Source organism: Carcharodon carcharias, chromosome 23 (genome assembly GCF_017639515.1).
Source record: "Carcharodon carcharias isolate sCarCar2 chromosome 23, sCarCar2.pri, whole genome shotgun sequence".
Classification (NCBI taxonomy): domain Eukaryota; kingdom Metazoa; phylum Chordata; class Chondrichthyes; order Lamniformes; family Lamnidae; genus Carcharodon; species Carcharodon carcharias.
The window spans coordinates 53164801-53185955 of NC_054489.1; the positions used below are offsets into that span (position 1 = coordinate 53164801).

Genomic DNA, 21155 nt, shown 5'->3' on the forward strand with positions numbered 1-21155 from the left:
ACATTCCTTAAAAGATAGACCTCTGATCATGCTTTGTCACCCCATCCTATATCTCTTAGTTTCTGCACTGAATATATGGCTTTGCTTCTGAAGCATCTCGGGACAATTTGGCTTACAAGTGCTACACAAATGCAACTTGCTGATATGCAAAGTGCACAAGCCAGCATGCATGCAAGAGAAAGTTGCATTCACATAGTATTTTTCATGTTACTGCCAAATAAAGTAGTTTTGACGTGTAGTCACTGTTGTAAGGCAGGAAAACAGATCATATTACTGTCCGTGGAAACTTGCTTTTATTGATGTTCATTAAGGGAGAAACGTTGACCAGGACACATGGGTGGAGCCAGAGGGCATGGGGAGAGCGTTGAACAAACGCTTCACACCCATCTTCACCCAAGAGAATGAGGGTGAAGGTATGGAAGTCAGGGAGAGAGACTGCGAGGCTCTTGAGCAAATTGATATAGGGAGTGACAAGTTATGGGAGGTGTTGGCAGGCTTAAAAGTGGACAAATCTCCAAGTCCAGATGATTTGTATCCCAGACTGCTGTGGGAGGCAAGGGAGGAGATTACAGGGGCTCTGACCCAAACTTTTCATTCCTCTCTGGCCACGGGGGAGGTGCCAGAGGACTGGAGAACAGCTAATGTGGTTCCACTATTTAAGAAGGGCTGTAGAGATAAGCCAGGGAACTACAGGCCAGTGAGTCTCACGTCAGTGGTAGGGAAACTATTGGAGAAAATTCTGAAGGAGAGAATCTCTCTCCACTTGGAGAGGCAAGGTTTGATCAGGGATAGTCAGCATGGCTTTGTCAGAGGGAGGTCATGCCTAACAAATTTGATTGAATGTTTTGAGGAGGTGACCAGGTGGGTAGGTGAGGGTAGTGCAGTTGATGTAGTTTATATTGATTTCAGCAAAACCTTTGACAAGGTTCCACATGGGAGACTTATAAAGAAGGCAAATGCACATGGGATACAGGGTAATTTGATGAGGTAGATTCAAAATTGGCTTAGTTGTAGGAGACAGAGGGTGATGACAGAAGGCTGCTTTAGTGACTGGAAGCCAGTGTCCAGTGGCGTACCACAGGGATCTGTGCTGGGTCCCCTATTATTCGTCATTTATATAAACAACATAGATGACTATGTGGGAGGTAGGATTAGTAAGTTAGAGGATGACACAAAGATTGGCTGGGTGGTTAACAGAGAGGCTGAGTGTCTTGGGCTACAGGAAGATATAGACGGGATGGTCAAATGGGCAGATAAGTGGCAGATGGAATTTAACCCTGAAAAGTGTGAGGTGATACACTTTGGAAGGAGTAATTTGACAAGGAAATATTCAATGAACGGCATGACACTAGGAAGTTCTGAGAAACAAAGGGACCTTGGCATATGTGGCAATACATCTCTGGAAGCAGAGGGGCATGTCAGTGGGGTGGTGAAAAAGGCATATAAGACACTTGCCTTTATCAATCGAGGCATACAAAAGTAGGGAGGTCATGGTGGAGTTGTATAGAACCTTGGTGAGGCCACAGCTGGACTGCTGTGTGCAGTTCTGGTTGCCACATCATAGGAAGGATGTGATTGCACTGGAGGGGGTGTAGAGGAGATTCACCAGGATGTTGCCTGGGGTGAAACATTTAAGTTATGAAGAGAGGTTGGATAGACTTGGGTTGTTTTCATTGGAGCAGAGAAGACTGAGGGGCGACCTGATCGAGGTGTACAAGATTATGAGGGGCATGGACAGGGAGCAGCTGTTCCCTTTAGTTGAAGGGTCAGTCACGAGGGGGCATAAGTTCAAGGTGAGGGGCAGGAGGTTTAGGGGGGGATGTGAGGAAAAACCTTTTTACCCAGAGGGTGGTGATGGTCTGGAATGTGCTGCCTGGGAGGGTAGAAGCGGCGGGCTACCTCACATCCTTTAAAAACTAGCTGGATGAGCACTTGGCACGTCATAACATTCAAGGCTATGGGCCAAGTCTTGGTAAATGTGATTAGGTAGGTAGGTCAGGTGTTTCTCACGTGTCGGAGCAGACTCGATGGGCCGAAGAGTCTCTTCTGCACTGTGTGATTCTGTGGTAATCTGCAGACTGTTCTGTGACACTGGGGTAACTCCCTGCTCTTCAAACAGCATCACAGGGTCCACCTGAGAGAGCAGATGGGATCTCAGTTGAAAGCCTCAGCTGAAGACTTTTGCAGTGCAGCACTCCCTCAGTTTTGCACTCAAGGGCTTGTCAAGATTATATGCTTAAGTTTCAGGAGTTGAACTTGAAACCACAACCTTCTGACTCAGAACCAAAAGCGTTACCACAAAAGATACAGTTGACACAAAATGATAACTTTACTCTGGAATCAATGATCTCTCTTGTTGATTGAGTCCTGCAGCACGATATGCCAAGCCCACCACCTGACTGCGGTACACGACCTTGCCAACGGACTGCGGATAAGCTCACCTAAACCGGTTGGTCAGATATAGGTTCGGGATTAACTTTTCTCATTGCTGGCTGAAGATCAAATCGGCGATCTTCTGTGTGTCGCATCCATATGCTGCTTTTACAAACAACCACTACACGAGCAATAAAATTATCAATAATTTTGCATAAACTTTCAGGATATTCACTTTAACTGATGAGCCAATTCATAAACCAGCTTCTATCAAGTTCTATCATTTTAGGACCAAACATGAATTAAAGATGCTATTATTGAATATTAAACTGTGTCATTCTCTCCTTCATTAAGGCACAGAAAAATACCAAGAGTTTGAAACAGCAAAATCTGGAATATAACCTTTCAGTGAAGTACAAGATGTAGCTGCATGGAGAAAACCAGAATTAAACCAGACTCACTATAGTGTCCTGTGGTGTTTCCATTAATACAGTGTCCGGTTGTCTATGTTGCACGCTGTGATTCAAAACCAATGGCATACATAAACTTGGCTGATAGCTACTAAAATTCTGAAGAGATGTTAATTTAAACGTCTGATCAGGATCTGGCTTTTCACCTGAAAGGGAGAGAATGAGAAATTATTCAGCTTCTACCTCAGAATTTTCCTCGAATTTTTTTTGGAAGTCTTAAAACATTTCAACTGCATACCTATTTCACATAAGGATTCAAAAGGGGACCAAAGAAAGGGATTTAGACTAAGGCTCTTTTGGTAACACTCTGATCCTTTGGCCATTCGATCTGTTTTACTGTTTAAAAAAAAAAATTACAATTATTAGATCACAACATGGTAATTAAAATCGGAGCACAGAATGTGACTCAATGGTCCAAAGCAGAAATTTAATCTGAACTTTTGAGTTACTGTAGGGCTTAATCAAGGAATGGCCACATCCCAAGAATTCAGCCTTATTTACAATTTCAAACATGATGAAAAATGACAGCAAAAATCACATCTGCATTCAATTTTCGTGCCCAAATGACCACCATTAGCAGACAACAGTGAGTGTTGTAACTAACCAGCATAGCCAAGAACAATCCAGTGAGAACACAGTCATTGGATGACAGTTAGGTGGAGTCCAGGCAGATTTGTCACACTCAAACCAACAGGAAACGAGGTTAACTGTAGCACCCCGGAGCAACCAAAACAAAAGAATCATTCATGGCATGGCATGTTCAGGTCGCTGGCTAGGTCAGCATTTGTTGCCCATCCCTAATTGTCCTCAAGAAGACGGCGGTGAGCCACCTTCTTGAACCGCAACTGTCCATGTGGTCTAAGTATCCCCACAGTGCTTTAGGGATGGAGTTCCTGGGTTTTGAACCAGCGACAGTGAAAGAACAGCGATATACTTCCAAATCAGGATGGTGAGTGGCTTGAGGGAAACGTCCAGGTAGTGGTGTTCCCATGTGGCTGCTGCCCTTGTCCTTCTAGATGGAAGGTACTAAGCAGCCTTAAGTTCCTGTAGTGCATCTTGTACATGATATTCACTACTGCCACTTTGCGCTGGTGGTGGAGGGAGTGAATGTTTATGGATGGGGTGCCAATCAATTGGGCTGCTTTGTACTCGATGGTGCCGAGTTTCTTAAGTGTTGTCGGAGCTGCACTCATCCAGGCAAGTGGAGAGTAGCCCATTACACTCCTGACTTGTGGACAGGTTTTGGGGAGTCAGGAAATGAGTTACTCGTCGCAGGTTTCTGTGTCATCAGCCGGTTGACAATTGTTTGGATTTTCAGTCAATCTAAAGAAGACCTATGAAAGAGCACAAAGGTCAAACCCATTTGTTGCCAATGTTTCGATGTCGCACTGGGCTTCCCCAAACTATTTACACTTGCCCATTTATTTCAATTCACATCAACTCTTCCTAACCGAGTGAAATCTCACTCCGGTGATGATCTGGCCTTGAGTAGGTATGAAGTCCCTGGCTTACAAATCAGTTCTTTAATTCATGTTCTGGCTTGCACATGCCTGGATTCCATTCACACCTCAAGTGAACAAAGGAATTAACATTTTGCAATCTCAAGATTTTTTCATCCTTCCTGAGTGATGCCTTTTAAGTTTTACCATTTGTTACAACACTATAATTTTAATGCCTACGTTTGGACAAATTTACTTACATCTCTAACCCAATTTCTGTTAAATATAGAATGCTTTAAATTCAAAACTATAAAAGGCTATTCAACAGAAAACACTTGACACAAAGACAACTATTGAAATTTAATGTATGTAAAAATGGCAGAAAGTTAACAACATGAACAAGAACATGGGCTACTATCAGGAATTCTGTACAAGAAAGGAACAGCAAATGGTGTGACAGAAAATAATTCTGCACATGGACAAGGAATGGATTTAATTGCAATAACTCATGTTTGATAAATGATCCAATTCCCTCAAGGGTATGGTTCAAGTGCAAGGCACTTTGGGGCCTCTTATTTTAAAGAGTAATTTCTCCAAGTGTATCTCAAACTTTGGGTGTCTTCTCTGTTAAGTCAATACTACTTCGCCAATTTCTACTCACCCACCCTCTTCTGAACTGCTTAAGTGGCCATCTTCACACTCCAATCTAGACTGTATTTGACTAGTTGGTTAATCTGTTTCTGTGGCTGAGGGAACAATGTGGGTCAGAGTAGCAGGAAAACATCATCACCACATAGTATCACTGAAAAATTTACATCTACCTAAACAGGCAGCTTAATATCTCATCCAAAGACAGCATTTCCTGCAATGCATTGCTCCCTCAGTACCAAGCTGAGGTATCAGTCGCACAATGTGCTTAAGTTAATCAGAGATTGAACCCACATCATTTTCACTCAGCTCTAAGTCTGTTACAATTGAGCCAAACTGACAGAGGAATTGATCTGAAACCATCTGCCCACTTACAACATCTGTACTGAGCAAAAAGAATACAAGCCTAGTATTTTGAGAAATAAAATGTCAATTCTATTGCAAACTGGCCCATTTGTTGAGGAATGCCCTTAATCACTAATATTTAAAAAAGACTTGCATTTACATAGCACCTTTCACAAACACCAGAAGTCTCAAAGATTACATTTAAATAGAACTTAATTGGCATTTTAAGTGTTGTCAATTTTTTAAATGTAGGAAACGCAGCAGCCAATTTGCACACTGCAAACTCCCACAAACAACAACGTGCCAATGACCAGGTCATCTGTTTTTGAGATGTTGATTCAGGGATAAATATTGGGCAGAACTCCCCTGTTCCTTTTCAAAGTAGTGCCATGTGACCTTTTAAGTTCACCTGAGAGAGCAGACAGGATCTCAGTTTAACATCTCATTTGAAAGGCAGCACTGCCAATAGTGTAGCACTCCCTCAGTCCTGTGCTGCAGTGTCAATTTAGATCTTTTTCCCAAGTCTTGGAGTGGAAATTGAACCCACAACCTTCTGTCTTGGAGGCAAGAGCGCTACTAACAGAACCATGAGTCAATTTAAGTTACCCTAAACTCCTCTGTTGCAGTGAGAACTTCTAAAGTCCAAAAATTAGTAAATGCCTCTGAAATTACTGATTAAAGTGTAAACATTAATGATGATTTAGTCCTGGCCAGTGTTTTAAGTTGACACTGGTATTGGATATTATCATCACTGGAAGAAGACAACCCTCGGCTGAGTTAAACTAGCTTTTTTTCCATGATTTTTTAGGATCTTTAAAATACAAGAATTCGATTTAGAACACTGATTTCCAGAGCCTCAATCATTCTCTTTATGAGCCACGCATATCATCTGACATAAGGACATAATAAATTGGAGAAGTAGGTCACAAAGGCCCTCAAGCTCCACCATTCACGAAGATTCCAACTGGTCTTTGATGACCTCAATTCAACTTGCCAACCCAATCCCCGATATACCTTCGCCATTTAGCCCCTCAAGCCTGTTCTGCCATTCAATGATTTGCGACCTAACTCACGATATTTCTACCTTTGCCCCATATCTTCTGATACCCTTGGCTAACAAAAATGTCAACTTCAGACATAGAATTGATCTTGCATTCTAAACTTCACCCATCCTTTGTATGAAGTAGTATTTCCTAATGTCATTGCTAAAAGGTCTGACTCTAATTTTTAGATCATTTTCCCTAATTCCAGAGTTGCCTAACTAGTGAAATAGATTCTCCCAAGCTACCCTCTCGGTTCCTGTTAATATCCTGAAACCTTCAATCAAACCACCTCTTAACATTCCAAATTCCAGGGAATTCTTGAAGTCCAGCTATCAATATGATGAATCTACACTTCCACCAAGGACAACATATCCTGCCTACGGTGTGGTGTCCAGAAATGCTCATGATAGTCCAGGTATGGTCTAACCATGGCTTTGTATAGTTGAAGATTGATTTCTATCCTGCTGTACTCAAGTCCTCTGGATATGATTACCAACGTTCCATTAGTCAAGGATGTCACCGAACAGCTGCAGAGCACCCAGAGAGGAGAGGGTGAACAGCCAGCAGTCGTGGTCCACATTGGTATCAATGACATAGGCAGAAAGAGGGATATGGTCCTGCAGTCAGAATTCAAGGGGCCAAGTAGGAAATTAGCAATCAGGACTTCAAAAGTAATCGCCAGATTATTCCTGGTGGATTGTGACAGTGGGTTTAGAAATAGGAAGATAAAACATGACTAGATGACAAGATAAAGATGGTTCAGGTTCCTGGGACATTGGGACCAGCTCTGGAGGAGATAGGACCTGTGCAGACTGGACAGAGCCTGTGGCTTTCACTATCTGAATATGGACTGGAATGGTCACAGGGTAAAGGACAGGAGGGGACAGGAGTTCCTAGAATGTGTTCAGGAAAATTTTCTACAGCAATACGTGTCCATTCCAACAAGAAAGGAGGCACTACTACACCTGGTTTTCAAGAATGAGGTGGCCAAGTGGATCAAGTGCCAGTGGGGGAACATTTAGAGAACAGTGATCATTGTATCATAAGTTTAGGTTAGCTATGGAAAAGCACAAGGAACAATCCAGAGTAAGCATCATTAACTGGGGAAAGCCAACTTCCATGGGCTAAGAATGGATCTGACCCAGATAAATTGGAATCAAAGCTTGGCAAGCAAAACTCTACCTGAACAATCTCTCTTCTTTAAAGGTAGCCCAGTTCAGACACAGTCAAAAGTTTCCCCATGATGGGGAAAGGTAGGGCAAACAAATCCAGAGCTCCCTTGATGGCAAAAGAGACAGAGATTAAGATGTTAAAAAAGTGCACTTCTAACAGAAGTCAGGCGGATAATACAACTGAGAACCAGGCTAAATATAGAAGGGCTAGAGCGGAACTGAAAAATCAAATAAGAAAAGCAGAGAGAGGGTCTGCAAGGAGACTGGCAGCTTACAAAAGGAAATCCAAAAGTTTTCTATCGGCATATAAATAGTAAAAAGGTGATAAAAAGGAGTGGGGCCAATTAGGGACCAAAAAGGGGATTTAGGCATGGAGGCAAGCAGAAAGCTGAGATATTAAATGAACATTTTGTACCCATCTTTACCTAGGAGGATGCTGCCCAGGTCATGGTGAGACAGAAAGTACTTCAGACACTGGAAGGATTTGAACTTGCTGAGGTGGCGGTAATGGATAGACTGTCTGTACTTAAAGTTGATAAGGCACTAGGACTGTATGAGATGAATCCAAGGATACTGAGGGAAGTGAGCAGCACCGGCCGTAATTTTCCAGTCTTCCTTTGACTGAGGGGTGGTGCCAAAGGACTGGGGAATTGCAAACGTTTGCACCCTGTTTTGAACAAGGTTGTAAGAGCCAATTTAACTTTTCACTGAGGAAACTTTTAGAAATGGGAATTCATGACAAAATTAACAGCCATTTGAGCAAACATGGGTTAATTAAGGAAAGCCAGCGTAGATGTGTTTGGAAAAATTGTGTTTAACTAACTTGGAGTTTTTTGATGAGATAACAGAGATGGCTGATGAAGGTAATGCTGCTGATGTGTACATGAATTTCCATCTGATACAGTTGGAGCTCATGGAGTAAAAGGGACAGTAGCAGCATAGATAAGAAATTGGACAGGAAACAGAGTAGCAGTTTATGAACGTTTTTCAGACTTCAGAATGGTTTGTAGAATTCCACAGGGGCTGGTGATAGGACCATTGCCCTTCCTGATATATATTATCTAGGCTTTGGTGTATACGGCACAATTTCAAAATTTGCGAACGAAACACAACTTGCAAGTACTGTGAACTACAAGGAGGATGGTGCAGAACTGCAAAAGTTGGTGGAATGGACAGACAAGTGGCAGATGAAGTTTAATGCAGAGAAGGGTGAAATGATTAATTTTGGAAGAACACAGAAACAATATGAAATAAAGGGAGGTGCAGGAGCAGAGGCACCTGCATGTACATGTGCATAAATCACAGATAGTGGCAGGAGAGGTTCAGAGAGAGGTTAATAAAACATACAGTACCCTAGGTTTTATTAAGAGGGGCATAGAGTACATAAGGATATATTAAACGTGTAAGGAACACTGGTTCAGCACCAACTAGAGGAATGCATCCACTTCTGGGCTGTATACTTTTGGAACGATGTGAAGGCATTAGAGAGTGCAAAAAAAATCATGAGAATGCTTCCAAGGATGGAGAACTTCATTACAAAAACAGATTGGAGAAGTTGAGACTGTTTTCCTTGGAGAAGAGAAGGTTGACAGGATATTTGATAGAGGTATTCAAAATCATGAAGCTCTGGACAGAGTAGATAGGGAGAAACCATCCCCTTTGGTTGAAGGATCAAAAACAAGAGGGCACAGATTTAAAGGAATTGGCAAAAGCAGCAAAGGAGACATGGAGAAACTTTTTCACGCAGCCTGTGGTTAGGCTCTAGATTGTGCTCCCTCAGAACATAATGGGAGCAGGTTCCATGCCGGCATTCAAGGGGGAATTGGATTATTATCTGAAAAGGAAAAATACGCAGGGCTACAGGGAGAAGGCAGGGGGCTGGCACTTGGTATGTTGCTCCTTTGGCCAGCCAGCACAGACAAGACGAGCCAAAATGGTCTCCTTCCAAACTGTGTTCCATTCTGTGATTGTGACTGCCTTTTCAGTTATTTTCTTCATATTTTCATGGTATTTTAATGACCTTCGTACTTGGACTCCAAAGTCTCTTTGGACATCCACGGTTTCTAGCTTTTCACCACATGGTCCAAATGGATGACCTCAAGTTTGTCTACTTTGAAATCCATTTGCCAACATCTTGCCAATTCAATTGATTTACCAATATCTCTCTAACTTTATACTTCCATCTACCATCTACATTGCTTACACTGCCATCAGTCTTTGTGTCAGACAAATCTGGATATATGGTTGTCTATCCAAAAGTTGTAAATTAAAAGTGAATAGCTGAGGCCTCAACATAGATCCTCGTGGGACACTGCTAATCACATCTTACTAGAGTACCTGCCCATTCTCCATGCTCTCTGCCTTCTGCTGCTCAGCCAATTTCCTAACCAAGTCACTAATTTTATTGCTAACAAGGCTCAAGCACAGCAGATGGAGTAAGGAGCCGGCTCCCGGCGAGGCGTCAGGCAGAGCCGGCTCCCGGCGAGGCGTCAGGCAGAGCCGGCTCCCGGCGAGGCGTCAGGCAGAGCCGGCTCCCGGCGAGGCGTCAGGCAGAGCCGGCTCCCGGCGAGGCGTCAGGCAGAGCCGGCTCCCGGCGAGGCGTCAGGCAGAGCCGGCTCCCGGCGAGGCGTCAGGCAGAGCCGGCTCCCGGCGAGGCGTCAGGCAGAGCCGGCTCCCGGCGAGGCGTCAGGCAGAGCCGGCTCCCGGCGAGGCGTCAGGCAGAGCCGGCTCCCGGCGAGGCGTCAGGCAGAGCCGGCTCCCGGCGAGGCGTCAGGCAGAGCCGGCTCCCGGCGAGGCGTCAGGCAGAGCCGGCTCCCGGCGAGGCGTCAGGCAGAGCCGGCTCCCGGCGAGGCGTCAGGCAGAGCCGGCTCCCGGCGAGGCGTCAGGCAGAGCCGGCTCCCGGCGAGGCGTCAGGCAGAGCCGGCTCCCGGCGAGGCGTCAGGCAGAGCCGGCTCCCGGCGAGGCGTCAGGCAGAGCCGGCTCCCGGCGAGGCGTCAGGCAGAGCCGGCTCCCGGCGAGGCGTCAGGCAGAGCCGGCTCCCGGCGAGGCGTCAGGCAGAGCCGGCTCCCGGCGAGGCGTCAGGCAGAGCCGGCTCCCGGCGAGGCGTCAGGCAGAGCCGGCTCCCGGCGAGGCGTCAGGCAGAGCCGGCTCCCGGCGAGGCGTCAGGCAGAGCCGGCTCCCGGCGAGGCGTCAGGCAGAGCCGGCTCCCGGCGAGGCGTCAGGCAGAGCCGGCTCCCGGCGAGGCGTCAGGCAGAGCCGGCTCCCGGCGAGGCGTCAGGCAGAGCCGGCTCCCGGCGAGGCGTCAGGCAGAGCCGGCTCCCGGCGAGGCGTCAGGCAGAGCCGGCTCCCGGCGAGGCGTCAGGCAGAGCCGGCTCCCGGCGAGGCGTCAGGCAGAGCCGGCTCCCGGCGAGGCGTCAGGCAGAGCCGGCTCCCGGCGAGGCGTCAGGCAGAGCCGGCTCCCGGCGAGGCGTCAGGCAGAGCCGGCTCCCGGCGAGGCGTCAGGCAGAGCCGGCTCCCGGCGAGGCGTCAGGCAGAGCCGGCTCCCGGCGAGGCGTCAGGCAGAGCCGGCTCCCGGCGAGGCGTCAGGCAGAGCCGGCTCCCGGCGAGGCGTCAGGCAGAGCCGGCTCCCGGCGAGGCGTCAGGCAGAGCCGGCTCCCGGCGAGGCGTCAGGCAGAGCCGGCTCCCGGCGAGGCGTCAGGCAGAGCCGGCTCCCGGCGAGGCGTCAGGCAGAGCCGGCTCCCGGCGAGGCGTCAGGCAGAGCCGGCTCCCGGCGAGGCGTCAGGCAGAGCCGGCTCCCGGCGAGGCGTCAGGCAGAGCCGGCTCCCGGCGAGGCGTCAGGCAGAGCCGGCTCCCGGCGAGGCGTCAGGCAGAGCCGGCTCCCGGCGAGGCGTCAGGCAGAGCCGGCTCCCGGCGAGGCGTCAGGCAGAGCCGGCTCCCGGCGAGGCGTCAGGCAGAGCCGGCTCCCGGCGAGGCGTCAGGCAGAGCCGGCTCCCGGCGAGGCGTCAGGCAGAGCCTGAGGGCGGGGCCAGCTCCCGGCGAGGCGTCAGGCAGAGCCAGCTCCCCGCGAGGCGTCAGGCAGAGCCTGAGGGTGGGGCCAGCTCCCGGCGAGGCGTCAGGCAGAGCCAGCTCCTGGCGAGGCGTCAGGCAGAGCCTGAGGGCGGGGCCAGCTCCCGGCGAAGCGTCAGGCAGAGCCTGAGGGCGTGGCCAGCTCCCGGCGAGGCGTCAGGCAGAGCCTGAGGGTGGGGCCAGCTCCCGGCGAGTCGTCAGGCAGAGCCTGAGGGCGGGGCCAGCTCCCGGTGAGGCGTCAGGCAGAGCCTGAGGGCGGGGCCAGGTCAGGGCCAGACGTCAAGCAGAGAGCAGGGCCGGCCTCTTGTAGCCAGTCTCTGGGTTCAGAGCCTGCGTTCTGAAACAAAAACCGAGGTGTGATGTCACAGGGAGGCAGGTAGGTGATTGGTTGGTGAGTATTTTTTACTTATTTAAATTAGAGCATTTCAATTAGGTTAAAAACATTAATGGAAATAAGAATACAAGCACACGCAGGACAAAAGACATTCATTAAATTTGAAGAAAATAATTTGTTAATTAAAATAATAGATGGCTGGGCATGTGATGTGTTGCAGCTTCAGTGTCTGGGCACTCGTGGATGCCACTGTTATCCGTGACAGAAATAAAAGGGGTATGTAATGAGGGTACCACAATAATCACAGTGACTCTAATCTGCATGTAGAATGGGCAAATCAGCTTGGCAAAGGTAGCCTAGAAAATGAGTTCATAAATTATATTCAGGACAATTTCTTATAGAATATATGTTCTAGCACCAAAGAGCAGGCTATTCTAGACCTGGCAATCTGCAACGAGGCAGGGTTAATCAATAATCTCATAATAAAGGAGCCTCGAGGCATGAGCAATCACCACATGACAGAATGTCAAGTTCAGTTTGAAGGGGAGAAGTGTGGGTCTAAGACTAGTGAATTAAACCTAAATAAGGACAGGAAGGCAGAGTTGGCTAAAGTGCACTGGGAAACTAGGTTAAAAGGTATGACAGTAGAAATGCAGTTGCAGGCTTTTAAGGAGGTATTAAATAACTCTCGGGGATGATTTACTACAGTGGGAAAGTCTCTTTCAGAAGGATGCACCATGCATAGCTAAATAAGACAAGGAAAGGATAGTTACAGATTGGATAACTAAAGCAAGATTAGGACCCATAAAAGACCAAAAAGGTAACCTGTTTGTGGAGGTAGATGTGGATATGGTTCTTAATGAATGCTTTGCACCTGTCTTCAGAAAAGAGGAGGTCAATGTAGATGTCAATGTAGTTGAGGAGTGTGAAGTATTGGATGTGATAAACATCGGGAGAGAGGAAGTACAAAGGGGATGAGCATCCTTGAAAATGGATATATCACCAGGGCTGGATAAAACGCTCCCCAGGCTGTTATAAGAAGCCAGGGAGGAAATTGCGGATGGTCTGACCATCATTTTCCAAACCTCACTGGATATAGGTGAGGTGCTGGAGGATTGGAGGTCTGCTAACATTGTACCTTTGTTTAAAAAGGGAGTGAGGGACAGACCGAATAATTACAGTCCAGTCAGTCTGACCTCTGAAGTGGACAAATTATTGGAATCAATTGAGAGACAGGACTGATCAAAGGCCGTCGGCACGGATTGAAGGGAAGATTGTGTCTGACTGATTTGATTAATTTTTTTGAGGAAGTAACAAGGAGGATCGATGAGGGCAATGGAGTTGATGTGGTTTACATGGATTTTAGCAAGGCTTTTAACAAGGTCCCACATGGCAGGCTGGTTTAAAAAAAAAGGGCCATGGGATCCATGGGAATGTAGCAAGCTGAATACAAAATTGGCTGAGTGGCAGGAAACAAAAGGGTAATTGTTGACTTGATGTTTTTGTGACTGGAAGGATGCTTCCATTGGGATTACCCAGAGTTCAGTGCTAGGACCTCTGCTTTTTGTGGTATAGATTAATGATATGGACAGAAATGTAGGGGGAATGATCAAAGGGTTTGCAGAAGACACAAAAATTGGCTGCGCAGTAGGTAGCGAGGAGGATTGTTGTGGACTGCAGGAAAATATCAATGGACTGCTCAGGTGGGCAGAAAAGTGGCAAATGGAATTCAACTCAGACAGATTTTTGACAGACAAGGGAATTGAGGATTATGGGGGGCAGGCAGGAAAGTGGAATTGACACCACAAGCAGATCAGCCATGATCTTATCGAAGGGCAGAGCAGGTTGGAAGGGCCGAATGGCTCCAGCTCCTCAGCCCTCTGTTCCTATGTTCTCGGGCTAGACTAAATTACCTCAAAGCAGTTGGGTACTTCGTTCTATGATTTTGACCCACTAACAGTGAAGAACAGCAGTACAGTTCCAATATCACACAGCAGGATGGTGAGACACTTGGAGAGAAACTTGAAAGTAGTGTTCCCATGCATCTGCTGCCCTTGTGTTAGATGGTAGAGATTGCAGGTTATGAATCTGTCAACGGAAACTTGGCAAGTTGCTGCAACATATCTTACAGATAATACATACTGCTGCCACTGTGCACTGGCTGGGGGAGTGCTGATCAAGAGAGCTCCTTTGCCTTCGATGGTGTCAAGCTTCAAGTCTTGTTGGAGCTGCACTCGTTCAGCTAAGTGAAGAGTATTCCATCACACTTTTGACCTTTTTAAAAATTCTTCCATTATGTGTGGGCATTGCTGGTAAGGTCAGCATTTGTTCCTCATCCCTATTTGCCCGAGTTGATGGTAGTGAGCAATTTTTTTTTATTCATTTACAGGATGTGGGTGTTGCTGGCTGGGCCAGCATTTATTGTCCATCCTTAATTGTCCTTGAGAAGGCGGTGGTGAGCTGCCTTCTTAACTGCTGCAGTCACTGTGGTGTAGGAACAGCCACAGTGCTGTTAGAAAGTGAGTTCCAGGATTTTGACCCCGTGACAAGGTACCCCATGAAGGTACACAATACATTTCCAAGTCAGGGTGGTGTGTGGTTTGGAGAGGAACTTGCAGGTGGTGGTGCTCCCATGCATCTACTGACCTTGTCCTTCAAGGTGGTAGAGGTCAAAGGTTTGGAAGGTGCTATCGAAGGAAGCTTGGCAAGTTGCTGCAGTGCATCATGCTGCTGCTGAGAGTCAGTGGTGGAGGGATATGCTTAAGGTGGTGAATCAAGTGCCAATAAAGCAGGTTGCTTTGTCCTGGGTGTTGTCAAACTTCTTCAGCGTTCTGGGAGCTATACTAACACAGGCAAATGGAGTATTCCATCCCACTCCTGACTTATAGATGGATGTCAGACTTTGGGGAGACAGGTGGTGTGTTACTCACAGCGGAATTCCCAGCCTCTGACTTGCTCTTGTAGCCACAGCATTTACAGAGCTGGTACAGTTAAGTTTTTAGTGAATGGTAACTCGGACAATATTGATGGAAGGGGAAATTCAGCAACGGTTATGCCAGAAAAAGACTTTGTTGAATTTTTGCATCTGCAAAAATACTGACATCAGGGGAAGCAACAACTTTATGCTTTATGAGAAGAGTGCTGATAGGTTGCCAAGAGGACTCTTAATTGGTAAGGGCATTGCCATGGAGAATGCACCAGATAGTGGTGACTGACAGTTAACTGCCAAGCATTTTTTTTTAAACTTAAACCAGACAGCTTGACCCTGATTGGTCAAGGCATTGCCCTGAGGAACAAACCAGCAAATGGTTATCACTTATTTTGTTTAGCTGAAACAGGTGCAATGTGTGTACATGTTCTTTCTGTCTACAAAGAACAGGGCCCTATGTATTAATATGTGTAGCTTCCAGTACATGGAAATGCACCACACTGGGAACTCTACTAATAATGTTAAATTAGTTATCAGCATAATTCTTAGCACACTGAGGATTATTTAGCAAATGGTGTTCAATTGCGGAATCACATCTAATGTTGGACACTGTGTTTTGAGCTTTGCAAGCACGGGCTGGTTGGGTACGGTCTGTACCTTGCCCGTCGTGAACAGTGGAAGGGACATGTCGTTTGATATGATCCGCCAGTCTTTGGGCTGTATGGCCTTCATACCGAGCACCACACTGGCACTGAAATTCATTTAACCACATTACTCATTTGTGCGATGGACAGCATCCTATTAGTGGCTGTTGCGACTGCATAGTAGCAGCATAGAACAGCTAGCTTCACCTGTTGTTCAAATTTTTGAGATACCTTGCCCTTCCAGGATAATCCGAGGTAGACTGGGCACATTTCAGAGCCAAAAGTGACGGCCTTACATCGCTCGAGTTTGCACAATACATAGTGTGAAATAATCTGATCAGGGTAGTCATTATCCTGCACGATGTTTTTGATGTGCCCTAGTTCAGCATCAAGCTTGCATGTTGAGCAAATGGCTTGGGCCCTATTTATGAGGTTGCCGATAAGGCCAATCTTATAACATGTGGAACTGTAAGAATTCCAACACGTGTATTGACCAGTGAAGGTAGGCTTGCGATAGACAGTGGTAGAGAACGCCCTGGCAGATTTTTCAACCAATACATCAAGAAAAGGGATTCATTTGATTGCTCCATTTCAAAGAATTTGAGCATAGGATGAAGCCCATTAAGACATGCAAGGAAACTATTACATGCCACTACATATTTAAATATAGCAAAAGTGTCATCTGTATATCAGAAATATGCAAGTGGCAGGTGGTTAGGTGTCATTCCATCGTAGACATGTTTTTCATGGAACCCAACAAAGATGTTTGCAAGTGCTGAGCCTAGAGGGGATCCCATGGCAACAGCACCTATTTGGGCACACATGATGTCGTTAAAAATGAACTCAACTCTGCGAGATGCTGAGTTCACAAGTTCAATGAATACTGATTCACACGAATGGTGGCAGGTCTAGATCACCACGACAGTGCTGCAGAGCAAATATCTATGGCTTCCTTAAGTGGAACATTGGTGAATAGGCTAGCAATGTCAAATGACCACATGGACACAGCATTGCTATTGATATGCAGGTTCTGTATGGTCTTCACAAAGATGAAGGAATCCTTCACTGTGTATGTGGAAAACTTGGTCAAAACCGGTTGTAACAATTCGCCCAACCATTTGGCCAATTAATGCTGTTCTGAACTGCTCACAGATAAGATAGGACGTGAAGAAACATCACCATAAACTCACTTAAGCAGATGTCGTTTGGCAACGCAATTAACGATGCCACTAAACACATAACAAATCTCTCTGACCGTGTACTTTCAGAAAGCGAGGAGTTTGTTCTTGTGCATGGTTTTCAATTTTGGTGTGCCTTCATCCAAAATCAAACGGGAAGAGGTATTTGCTCAGTTCAAACTCCTCTATTCCCAACTATTCTGCCACAAACCACCATCCACTGAAGAAGCTGAATCCTTGAAAGTAGGCCTAGCTGTTCTCGCGTATGCATATTGTGGGATTGCGAACAACCTGTCTGATTTTCACATTCAATGCAAATGTCTTAGAGCGTTGCAAGGTTTCAAGACCAACCCGGACATACACATCAGTAAACCTGACAAAGGACGGGAATAGAGATCTTTAGCAAGCGTGACTATATCAACAAAATTCTGAATGACAGGTCCAAATTCATATCCATTGCACCCACCACTCAACATGACCAGACAGCCTTGCTTGAAAATAAGCTGAAAAACGTTTGCTGGACTTGTGAAAGAACAATGAGCTACTGCATGATGCATGACAAGGTTCATCCTCACGGCTCGCTACAACTGCGCAGGTATGGGCTGCCCAAAACACACAAAAGTGACATCCACTTATGGCCTCTCTATTATCTCGGACAGGCTTTGCACAACATGAATTGGCCAAATGGTTGGGCAAATTTTTACAACCAGTTTTGAACAAGTTTTCCATATGCATGGTGAAGGACTCCTTCACATTTGCAAAGGCATACAAGACTTGTATATCGATAGTAATGCTGTGTACTTGTGCTCATTTGACATTGCTAGCCTATTTATCAATATTCCACTGAGTTGCGGCACTGTATCATGGCCATCTAGACCCACCAACATTGTGAGAATCAGTATTCATTGAACTTATGAACTCGGCAACTCGCACAGTTGAGTTCAGCTCTAACGATATCATGTGTGCCCAAATATATGGTGTTGCCATGGGATCCCCTCAAGGTCCAGCTCCTGCAAACACTTTTGTTGGGTTCCATGAGAAACGTCTACAATGGAATGACCTAACCTCCTACTGCTTGCATATTTCCGATATATGGATAATACATTTGCTATATTTAAATCTGTAGCAGCATGTAATATTTTCTTTCCATGGTTTAATGGGCTCCATCCTACACTCAAATTCACCTTTGAAATGGAGCGGTCAAATTAAGTCCCTTTCCTGGCCATAGTAGTTCAGAAATCTGCCAGAGGGTTCTCTGCCACGGTCTACCGCAAGCCTGATCAATACACACATTGTGTGGAACTGTGAGAATCCCAATGTAAAATATCGGCAACCTCATAAATAGGGCCCAAGCCATTTGCTCACCATGCAAGCTTGATGCTGAAATAGGGCGAAAAAGAATAATGGCTACCCTGATCAGATCATATTGCATTGTATAAATCTCACAAACTCATGAATGGATGTAAGGCTGTCACTTTCGGCCCTTTAAAGTGCCCAGTCTACCTCAGATTACCCTGGAAGGGCAAGCTCTCAAACATTTGAGCAACAGGTGAAGCCAGCTGTTTCACGCTGCTACTATGCAATAGCAACACGACTGATATTCACCACTAACAGGGTTTTGCCACCAAGCCAAAAGATGCTCTGCCTATCACACAAATGAGTAACGTGGTATATGAATTTCAGTGCCACCGTGATGCTAGGTCTGTAGGCCATACAGCCCAAAGACTGGCGGATCGTATCAAACAGCGCATCCTTTCCGATGTTCACAATGGACAAGGTACAGACCATATCCAACCAGCCCGTGCTTGCAAAACTCAAAATACAGCGTCCAACATTAGATATAATTCCGCGATTGGACACATCTGCTAAATAACCCTCAGTGTGCTATAAATTATGCTGACAACCAGTTTGTCAAGCTCACAGTTTGGCGCATTTGCATGTACTGAAAGCTATATATATTAATACACAGGGCCCTGTTCTTTGCAGACAGAAAGAACATGTACACTGCACCTATTTCAGCTAAACAAAAAAAGTGACAGCCATTTGCTGATTCATTCCTCAGGGCAATGCCTTGACCAAAGCCAGGCTGCCTGGTTTAAATTTCAAACAATGATTGGCAGTTAACTGTCAGTCACCATTAACTGGTGCATTCTCCATGGCAACGCCTCTACCAGGGTCCACTTGTTAACCAATCCGCACTCTCTTCTCATACAGCATAAAGTTGTTGCTTGTTATTCTTGCAATTGTCCTGATGAGTGCAAGAAGAAAAGCTTCAAAAAAAGTCTTTTTTTTCAGCAATACTCAAGGTCTGTACTACCAAATGACTAAATGGTTATGCCATTTAATGTCAAGGAGATGGTTAGGTTCTTGGTTGAGAAGGTCACCACCTGGAGCATGGCTAAAAGATATTTGCCACTTATCAGCCCAAGCCTGAATGTTGTCCAGGGCTTGCTGCAGATGGACATGGACTGCCTCACTATCTGAGGGATTCACAAATGGTCCTGAACACTGCAATCATCAGCAAACATCTCCATTTTTGACCTTACGATGGAGGAAAAGGCATTGATTAAGCAGCTGAAGATAGCTGGGCTGAGTGAAGCGACAAACTGAATTTTCCAATCCAAAGGAACAGTTCCCAAATCGAGAGAAATTTGGAGGATTACAGTTGGGGCATCTGCAACGTTCTTCTGCAGGACTGACCTGAGGCTGAGAATGATTGGCCTCCTACAACTACAAGCATCTTGCTTTGCACTAGGTATGACTCCAATCAATGGACAGCTTCTCTCCCCTCCACCGATTTCCAATTACTTGAGTTTTGCTAGGATTCAACTTGGTAAAATGTTGCCTTGGTGTCACTCTCACCTCATCTATGCAATATAGCTCTTATCCTGATGTCTGGACCAAGGCCTGCAATTCTACTAGTTTCAATTTTAGCAAACAGTCTCTTAGGCAGGCCTTTGGAAGTCCATGTACATAACATCCATAGAATTTTCCAGTCTCCTAATTTAGTCATCTATTCAAAAAGATCAATCAGATTTATCAGGCATGATCTAACTTGTATAATTCCATGCTGCCTCTCTCTAACCAGCTGAAACTTTAAGGTATTCAGTCACTTCATCCTTAATAATAGACTCTCAATTTCCCAACAACTAATGCTGGAAAAACTCAGCAGGTCTGACAGCATCTGTGGAGAGAAAGACAGAGTTAATGTTTCGAGTCCGTATGATTCTTCTTCAGAACTGACTCTTCCGAGTCATACAGACGCGATACATTAACTCTGTCTTTCTCTCCACAGATGCTGTCAGACCTGCTGAGTTTTACCAGCACTTTTTGTTTCTGTTTCAGATTTCCAGCATCCGCAGTATTTTGTCTTTATCCCAGCAACTAATGTTAGGCTAACTGGTTGATAACAACTAGTTTATGTCACCTTCTATAAACAGTGAAGTGACACATGTAATTTCCCAAATGAATGGTTTCCAAGTCAAAAGAACTTTGGATGATTATAGTTAGGGCATCCCCCATGTTCTCACCTACTCCTTTTAAAAGCCTTGGATGGAAACCATTTGGTCCTGTGGATTTGTTTCTTTCTCATGCCACTAATTTCTTGATTACAGTTATCTTGCTTAGTTCTTGTCCTTTTGATAATTTCTCTCTTCCACTAGTCCAAGTACTGACAAAATACTTCTCAGCATGTCTGCTTTTCCTTACTTCCTTGACATCACCAGTTTTCAATGGGCATACATTGGGGAAAAAAGGATGGTCAAAGCAACTTATTTGGAGATGTTGTTTGTACTGATTTTGATATCCCTTGCAAGTTTTATTTCATACTCCTTTTTTGAGCTCTTACTATCTGCTTTAGCACCCTTTGCTGCACTTTGTATTATTCCCACTAACCAGGTTCTGCATTTTTTTTTTACTTTTTCGGTTTTAAGTTGTCTTACCAGTATATATGCCCTAATAAAGACAAAGTAAAACAAGCCGAGTCTCCAAACTCTGTAACAATGTCATCATGACTTCTCTGCTTGTTCAATATTCCACCAGCCAAAATCTGTTCTCCTTCGGCCAGCCTAGGGAAACAAGAAGTGGGTATTATTTTAGAACAGTCGGATGGAAGAGATTTGGGCTACAGAGTAAAACAAAAGCTGTTTTTTAATACAACCCTTTCCTCTATACACACAAGTTCTTCTCTCCATTAATGCTTGGCCAGGATCAATGAGTTAACTTCCTCCCAGACCACAGGCACTACAATTCAGAGATCATTTAATAGGTAACCAGTGAGAAGATTAAATCCCTCCACACGGTGAGAGCAAGGTCTTCTCCCACTACAACCTGGGCAAGTCATCAAATGTTCATCACTTAAGTACAGTCCAAACGTCCAACCACCTTGGGCAATTTAGATTCAAAAATAATCAAACCACACAGCATTCCAAGTCTTTATTTGAAGCACATCATTTTCATTTCAGAGCATTTACTTTTCTAAGTTTAGCTCCAAGTCTATCATGTACTGAATCCCCA

General features: G+C 45.6%; 1 protein-coding gene across 5 annotated transcripts in view; it reads right to left on the reverse strand.

Annotated features, from left to right (window-relative positions):
- cdc27 (cell division cycle 27) overlaps positions 1-21155 on the reverse strand; it is a 119202-nt gene that overhangs the window by 72746 nt on the left and 25301 nt on the right. For 2 of the 5 annotated variants that reach the window (XM_041173235.1, XM_041173237.1), the window contains 3 exons: positions 20582-20707; positions 3082-3179; positions 2835-2989 (listed from right to left, as the gene is read on the reverse strand). In XM_041173235.1, the coding sequence (XP_041029169.1) occupies positions 2835-2989; positions 3082-3179; positions 20582-20707 (379 nt within the window). Of the gene's footprint in view, positions 1-2834; positions 2990-3081; positions 3180-4943; positions 4987-7500; positions 7574-20581; positions 20708-21155 lie in introns of those variants that run through there. The other 3 variants (XM_041173239.1, XM_041173238.1, XM_041173236.1) reach the window with 3 other exon arrangements.